This window comes from Rutidosis leptorrhynchoides, chromosome 11 (genome assembly GCF_046630445.1).
Source record: "Rutidosis leptorrhynchoides isolate AG116_Rl617_1_P2 chromosome 11, CSIRO_AGI_Rlap_v1, whole genome shotgun sequence".
Lineage (NCBI taxonomy): Eukaryota > Viridiplantae > Streptophyta > Magnoliopsida > Asterales > Asteraceae > Rutidosis > Rutidosis leptorrhynchoides.
In genome coordinates, this window is record NC_092343.1 from 172,570,196 (window position 1) to 172,579,139 (window position 8,944).

Genomic DNA, 8,944 nt, shown 5'->3' on the forward strand with positions numbered 1-8,944 from the left:
TTGAAAAATTAATATTTTTAATATAAGTTTGTTGTATAAAAACAAAAATATAATATAAGTTTGATGTGAATTTTTAATTATTATTAATATGAATTTTTAATTTTATGCATTTTAAATTTAAGTTTGGTGTGAATTTAAAAACAAAAATTTACTTTATTTCGCTAAGTTAAAAATATGATTTTTAAAATTCATCGTAAGTTGAAGACTAGGTCATTGAACTGAAATTGCTTTACCCGAGGGAGGGACGAGAACTTTTATTATCATTATTTTTAATCTTATTGAATTAAAGTATGCCAAAAACATTAAAAAACTCAAAAATCTGTACTTTTAAAACCGCGCTTTGAATTGACAAATTTTAAAATTTTGTCGAGGGACGGACTAGGACAACGATCCGAAACACCCTCATCCTAAAAAGAAACAAAATTTTAAAATTTAAGTTAATCATATGTTTTAAAAGTTATAAGGTTTTTATAAATAAAAAAAAGGGCAAAATGTTACTGTACCCGGACCCCATGCGATCGCATGGGGTTTGCACTGCAACTCCATGTGATCGCATGGAGCTGGAATCCAGGCCAGAAACAAAAAGGCAGCGAGTTCTGCTCTTCACCACAACACACACACATATACGAACCACACTCCCAAAACCTCTCAATTTTCATCAAATTTTCTCCAAATTCAACCAAATTTCTTGCTACAATCCGCTCTAAACATGAAATTGTTCAGAAGTTTATCAAGAAAGGTAACAATTACATCCCTAAACCTCTTTAAATTTGATTTTTAGAGTTCTTGAGCTAAATTTTTTTTAATTTGATTTTGTTAATTTCTAGTGCAATTAGAGTTAAATTGTTAGTATTTTATGCATGTATAACCTAGATTGATGCTATTTAACATGATTTGAAGCCAAAAACTTCAAAAATTTTAGAAATCTAGGGTTTGTGTTCTTGAGTAATTTGGGGCTTTTTGATATAAACAGGTTATTGCCGATTTTTGTCATGAATTATTGCTAAATTAAGTAGTATAACATGTTTAGGTAGTTAAATGATCCAAACTTTGATCCTAAACATGATTTTTGAGAATTAAAGTGGACTTTTTAGGTCTAAAATTCATGAATTTGATTAATTTGATATAATTGCCTTTTGAGACTTGTTTCATTGCTAGTAATGACTATTTTGACATGTTATTTGAGTTAAATGCTTATGAACTTTGTATACATTTTCATATAGGCTTATTTGAAAAAGTGTAGAATTGTAAAAATTGTGAAAATGTGTATAAGTTTAATTTTGATTTAACATGTTATTGTAATTGTTTCAATTTATTATTTTGCTAACACTAATGCATATTTGGATGCACAAATTTTGTGTTTAATGTGTTTTGCAGAGATTTACAGATACTAATGGTGCAACATCATCATCATCTAGACAACCACAACCAGAACCTGAACCAGAAATGCAATATGAACCTGAACCGGAGCAACAACATGAACCACAACAACAACCTGATCAACAGGTACCTTATTATGATCCACTACAATTTGTTAATGCCTTTATAGTATTTCCGATACATCCACCAGTAGAATACCCAACGATTCCTGAACACACGTTGCATCCTAATATGAGATTCGATAGAAGCTGGAGGGATTACCCGGCATATCAAAGTAACAAATTCAAACTGCTACCAAAAAATATAGAGGTGCCAAGAGTAATCGATTGGGATCCTTTGGAAAGGGTCCAACTAGCTAACTCAGTTAGGGAGCATCTGATCCAAAGGTATGACAGTCTTCTTTTACCGATTGGGAACGTATTTTCACCATTCGTAGGCTTGTATATAAGGAATGGTGTGTTGAGCTGATGAGTACTATAGCATTAAATGTAGATGTAGATAGATTAGATGATAGAAGTTTTCTTAGATTTATACTTGGCCGTAGGATGTACAGGATGTCCATGCTGGACATGGCCAGGGCTTTACAGATATATACTCCTGGTGAATTACTACTACCCGATTGTATGAATTTGATTTATCGTGGTGAAAGGGTAGATAGGAATTTTGACGCGAACGCCGTCTGGAGGCGTATGTCAAACTATAATGTTTTTACACTGGGAGGAAAACACTCCTACTTACATATTAACAAAGCCGAACTTCGTATAATTCATAGATTTCTAGCTAACTCGATTACACAGAGAGGTCACAATAAGGAGAAAATGACCTTACATGATTTATTTTACCTAAAGTGTATTCGAGACCCAAGAAGCTTTGTTAATATCCCTTACTGTGTTGGTTTTTGTTTATCAAAAATGGTGGAAGGAATACAGGAAGGGGGGATAATAGGAGGAGGTATTTTTGTTACTCTCATTGGAGAGTATTTAGGTGTAGATAAGGACAAAGGGGGTCCACTTTTGGAATGTAGGGAACAGGTTGAGCCTTTAGGTTTGAAGGTTTATGCGGGTGCTAAGGTGTTAAAGAGTAGACGCAATCAGCCAATACCCTATGAAGGTAGTCATCCTCAGGTAGAGAGAGTTTCAGATGAGAAAATGGAGGAAGCAGATGACATTAGGGATGTCATTTGGGAGGCTATGACTGACGTCTACCAGCATATAGATGAGGTAGATATGACAAACGCGGAGAGATTTCGTCAGATGGAGCAGTGGCAAGCCCGGAATGATTATGAGCATTTCAGGCAACGACAGCATGATAGATGAGACTATCATCAGCGTCAGATTATGAGCCGGCTGTCACCTCAGGATCACTACGTCCCGACCCGACCCGCTTACTATCCTCCACACCAGCCCGAGATGAGACCACCATATACTCTCTACGGCCCTAACCAGGCCTACCAGTACACCTATCACCAAGCCTGGAACCCGGACGACGACATGAACTGGAACCCCTATCCAGATTGACATAGTTCCAGTTGGTGATTTCTATGATTTTTATCTTTTTATGATTTTTATTTATATTTAAACATATAATATTGTGATACATTAATGTATTGTTTAATATTTTTATTATTTGGTACTAATATTTCATATTTGATTTGAAAGTGGGATTTTAAGTCCCATTTCAAATTACCATGCATGTTTATATTTGTATGTATGTATATTGTCAATTGTACACAACAGGGTAAAACAGCGCATTTTCAAAGACTGGCATTAAGTTCAGCAAAAGCTACTAATTTTGACGACAAAACAAATGTGATGTAACAACAAGACGAAATGAACAAATGATGTGCACCATTTATCATTCAGCAAACAAACGCCAATATGTTTGAAAACTTTGGTAAAATTTAATCATTTTTCTACGCTAACCACCATCAATAATTTAAATTGTTACCGATTTCTTGCAAATGAGGGCATTGCAAGATCTTAAGTATGGGAAGGGATTAAATTCTTTCGGATTTTTAAAATTTTAAATTTAAACACTTGGTTACCATTAGAAATACTAGTAACGCAGTAGTTGTATTAGAATCTAGTGCTCTCTGATGATAAAGAACAGCCCTAGTCTTATATACTGACTACCCAATTCTAGTAAAATTTTCAATTAAATGAATTCAAAATCATGTTTATACATATTTATGAACGATAAAAATAGGTGTTAATACCGAAATTATTGTTACCTCGGAAAGGACATAAATTGAGAAACGAACCAAAATGTTAGAATTCATTTAAAATGGAATAGAGGACAATAAAAAGGCAAAGAAAGGAAAATAAAAGTCAAGTGTGGGAAAAATTTACCAAGTTATTTAAAACATATATCACATATTTTTGTACAAATAACTGAAGATACTTTTGCTTTAGACTAAACTAATCAGTTTTACCCAATTTATTGCAATATATTTGAAAGAAAGATGGATCTACACGATGAATCAATTCCATCATTAAAAGGAAGTAAAGTCTTCCGAAAAAGAAACGCGCTTCTCGATTTAGGTCAGGAAGTTGTCGTCCAGACCAGTTGTAGAGTCTACGAAAAACCTTGAAAAGTTTTCTCGAAAATCAGCTGGAAATCCACGGACCTCAGCATCAAACAGGGTCGCCAAGTGGTCAGACTTATCCTAACCATGAGAGGATCTGTCTCGTAAAATGGGGAGGGCACCGTGCAAATTAGCTTAATAAGACTAATTAATCAGATCCCCAGAAAGGATAATCTCCTTAAAAGATCAAAAATCAGCTTTTAAGACTGATATTACTCAATCCTTGAGATTGACCTTAAAGATTGAGAATTACAAACTCATGGAATTCGATGATATCTAAACTCGAGCTTGAACGAGAAAATATTTTATCCGATTGTGTAAATATTCATATTTGGTTGTGGCAGTCACTTGAAATAAAGATTCAAATTAAAAGTGTCAATTTTACCCATTTACTTCTGGTCATGTCTTGGATGTACTTTTTTTAATCTTTGTTCGAATAGAAATGCCTGCAGCAATTTTATTCCTCCACTTTAGGCTTATTACGTTGTGCATTTATAGCGACTTCGATGGGATGTGTAATTTTACTGATTATCATCCTATATATTATGGAATTACTTTTATCGGTGAGCATGAATCCTATAGATAATGTGCTAAAACAACCATATATATCTACACTATCCTGTACTGTTTAGTTTTGAATACGTTGTTACTGTTTGTATTGAGGTGTCAAAATGTGCAGGTTGGATAGGTTTGGTAGCAGGGCAAATTGGAATGGTATCTACTTGGTAGAGTTTAGTTCATGTCAAAACTGGTCAGATTGGCCAGACACATGCTTGGATCAAAACGATCTAATATTAAAAAAATTTAATATTATATTATTTTGCCAACGTGTCCCATTTGAAGGGTAGGATTTCATTCTGAATCAATATATTGAGAAGGATTGTGTTGCACCGATTGTTATTTATCTGTTCGTTTTGGCTAAAGCTTAGACATGTATCTGATTGCAACGTATAGTGTAGGTTGAAAATCATCTACACTATTATATATTTGATATTTTCAAAATCTATACTTACAGCTTCCGTGCAACGCACGGGTGTATAAAACTATTATTAATGAAGAGTTTCGTCATTGTGATTGTACTATACAGCTAATCGGTACCAATAGTAACGTTTTCGAATACTATTTTATAGGGTCATCCGTGCAACGCACGGGCTCTTAAAGGCTAGTATTTTAATATGAGACTAGGTCATTGTCTCATATTTCTAATCGAAAATAAAAGTAGATCAATGTCGTTTTTACACTCTAAATTAATGCAAAAGACCATAAATTAGACAAAACATATGTTCACGTAAAGTTCTTAATAATTAAACTTTCCTTCAAACTTTATTCTCCGGTTCTCCCTCCATCCGAGAGTCATAGATCAAAGTGTCTTTCATTGGTGTGTTTCCCTTTGGTATAATTAATATCTATGGTTAACGTTTCTCAACTTAAAAGTCAAAATAATGTTATACATTGATTTAAAAGATTTAATATTTTAATATGTTGACCATCTTCCATAAAAATGATTATATATAAAATACTAAATGGTGCGGATGCGGTTAATTCGCTGCGGGTACCTATTATTTCCATAACCGACCCATAAAGTGCGGTTAACTCAAAAATGTTAACCAAACCCTGCGGTTATCCATTTGGTTTGGTTAATTTGGTGCGGGTTTTTCGGTTAATATGGTTACGGTTCGGTTTACTTTATGCAGCCCTTTCATTCTCCCCTTGTAATAATTTTCTACAGTATTTAATTATTTATACATATACATATATATGGTTGCCTTTTTTTTAAAAAAAAAAGAAAAAAGAAAAAAAAAAAAAAAAAAAAGGTTGTAAAAAAACATGTGGATTAGAGAGTACTCCGTATTGATGTACAACTTACCTATTAAGATCCGCATCTTTTCAACCCTAAAACATCCCTTTACATTAATTTATACTTCCACCGTCACAATCTCGTATCCAAACAATTGCAAACATTCGTCCCTACCTTTGTCGTTGATAATTGTTTATCATTATCATCATCATCATTATCATCATAATCATCATCATCCTCTTCGTTGTCTTATTAATTTTCTGGGGCTCAATGGAGACGCAGGTTAGTTTTTTAACTAAAAATTAAACCCTAAAATTAAGTATGAGATGTTGTATCTATAATGGATTTTGATTTCGTTACAACTTGTAGGTATATCGTTTATTTGATATTGATACTCTGTTTATTTATTTATTTAAAAACAACTACTAGTAATTATTATTCATCCACGATATCCTGTATTTGTCGTCGAGATTAGATACAGTTGCTATTGAATTATAATTATAATTTATAATTATTATTTAAATTGAAATTGAAATTGAAATTATTATTATTAACTTATATGTGTGGATCAGTGAGTAGTTATTGGTAGCTAGGTACCATGGGGAATAAGATTGCACGGGAAAAAGATGAAGTCTCGCATGGAATACGGCAATTGAAGAATGCAAATCACGTAAAACAAACAACAACAACAGCAACAACCTCGCTCTTCTTTTCCAATAATTCTGATCATATGACTCAAGACAACCAATGTTCCAAGTGTTGGGTAACACATGATGTAGTGATCAAGGGTGAAAACATGATCAGTGAGCAGAGATCATCATATGCTGATCTTCCCATGGATATCCTATCTTCCATTGCTGGTCGACTGTCCGTAATGGACCTCTTAAGTTTCCGTAGTACCTGCAAAGATTTTCACTCTGTAGCAGCAAACATGATTTGCGTTTCACAAACCGACAACTGGTTACTGTATCACGAAACAACTAATGGTTTCAGAAGAGAAATAAGAAGCAGCAGCAGCAGCAACAACAATTTCTATAACAAAACCAAGATTAGGAGGAGGAGGAGGAGGAGGAGTTGTTCTGGGGAATACATTTTCTATGACAAACGCCAAGACAAAACATACAGTAGAAACATTCCGGATCTGGAAGGTTCATATTGCCTAGGATCAGATCACGGGTGGCTGCTTGTATTCAAAGATGATTTGCTCTTTTTTCTTTCCCCCTTTACTCTCGCCAAAATTACACTCCCCGATCTACCAAATAATGATAATATCTATGGCCATGTGGCAGCTTTTTCCGATGTGCCTACATCTCCTCATTGTGTCATCTCCATTTTTAAACGAGTCCCAGAACACGAGTTAATTGAAGTAAACGTGATTTGTAAAGGGCAAAGGGTGTGGACTCAGCATAAGGTGTGTACACCTTGTAATAATTTATGGGCGAGTTTTTGCACCATTAGTGGAGCAATATTCGATCACAAGACTCAAACCTTCTACTACGTTGATTCTGAAATACAATACTATGTGCTCAAGGTATCATCAGTGAAAGATGATGATGATGATGATGATGATGATGAGCATCAGAAATGGATACCATACCTAGTTGACGTGAATGATGATAATAAAAATGTGTCTGACTGCAACTGCAGGATATCGTTATCCTCAAGTAACTCAGTTCACGTTATTTGTAGAGATAAGATGATGAGAGATGGATCGGTACGTTTTTTTGAAGACGATCATGTTGACACATCTAGAATCGGTTTCCATGAAAATGGCAGGTATCTTCATCTACATTCACGAGCAGTAGATCTTACTCCTCCTAAGACTGGTATCCGTATGGCAATTAACATTCAGCCACGATTAATTCTTCCAAGTAGAATGAATGGAAAGAAGCTAGGTTAATAGGTTGTTGTATGCTTTTTTAATAATGGTCTCTATGTTAATGTTATGTCTTTTACAAAAGCAATTTGTGTTATTCTGCATATTATGTTATTACGTAATGTGTTATTCTGCTTTACCCTCTTAACAAATAAAATGGGTTGGTGTTGACAATGATTATGCTTGCTAAACCAAGTTGTGGTTCCACATATATTCGGGTTCTGGATATTAGAATTGACATGGATGGAATATATACAAACATAGGTACCAGTATCTTTCAAATGGAGACTAACCGATGTTTGATCAGGTTTTGTGACCCTTGCATAACCTATTTGTTAGCAATCAACAATAACATGTAACTGTTTTATCTAATAACTAATTTGTGTTCATATTTTGTAAGACCACAGATATTGGTGATTGTGACGTGGAGTGGGTGATGTGCACTTTTTGGGGAAAAACTGTGACTGGGCCATGACATTTTGGGGGGGAGTTGTAATGGGGGTCTTTTGTAAGGGCGTTTGTGGGTGATGTGTTAAAATATAATTGGAGGTTGGGTTAAAAAGTGGTGAAAAAGGTGGGAAGGAATTAAAAAAAAAAAAAAAAAAAATCACAAACGCACATGAAAATGCCCGTGCTTTCTTGACAAACGCCCCAACACAAACGCCCACAATCGCTCCATTCCGGGCGTTTGTGGGGCGTTTGTGGGCGGATTAGGGCGACAAACGCCTGCGTTATCTATGGTCTAATTGGATGCCATAATCCTTATTGCGTTTGTTTCATACATTCTGCTTATAGATGTAGGTTTATTATATCTGTTTACGTATTGCTACATATCCCATCATTTTCTGTTTGTGTACACTGAATCATAAGATCCATTGGTGAGTTCCCCTATTTGTTGTATACGTATACAAGCAACAATTGTTTTTAAATGTTCAGACATTGTTAACTGTTTCTGTTTTATTTACTGATTGTATCATGACACACAGATAAACATGAACATATACATAACAATTTCTATTGTTGTTATAACTTCACTCGCATGATAACACATATGTTACTATTTCTCATGTCAATATTACATATCCACTATAATCCTTTATTCATTTTAGAGAACAATACCCATAACATATCCAACATATAAAGCTAATATGTCCATATAAAGCTAATACCTGCACACAAGCTGTATGCATGTTTTTGTTACACTTATATGTCCATTAATTGACTAAATTTTCTATTTACAATTTGTCTTTTAAAAAGTATTTGAACTCATTTTTTATTGTTGCTTTTTATTTTGCACTTTTTATTT

General features: G+C 34.1%; 1 protein-coding gene across 1 annotated transcript; it reads left to right on the forward strand.

Annotated features, from left to right (window-relative positions):
* The first annotated feature begins 5,883 nt into the window (after positions 1 to 5,883).
* LOC139876721 (uncharacterized) lies at positions 5,884 to 7,724 on the forward strand. Its single transcript, XM_071864096.1, has 2 exons — positions 5,884 to 6,044; positions 6,356 to 7,724. Exon 2 carries the CDS (start codon positions 6,361 to 6,363, stop codon positions 7,660 to 7,662), a length of 1,302 nt encoding a protein of 433 aa, XP_071720197.1. The 5' UTR covers positions 5,884 to 6,044; positions 6,356 to 6,360; the 3' UTR covers positions 7,663 to 7,724.
* The last annotated feature ends 1,220 nt before the right edge of the window (positions 7,725 to 8,944 follow it).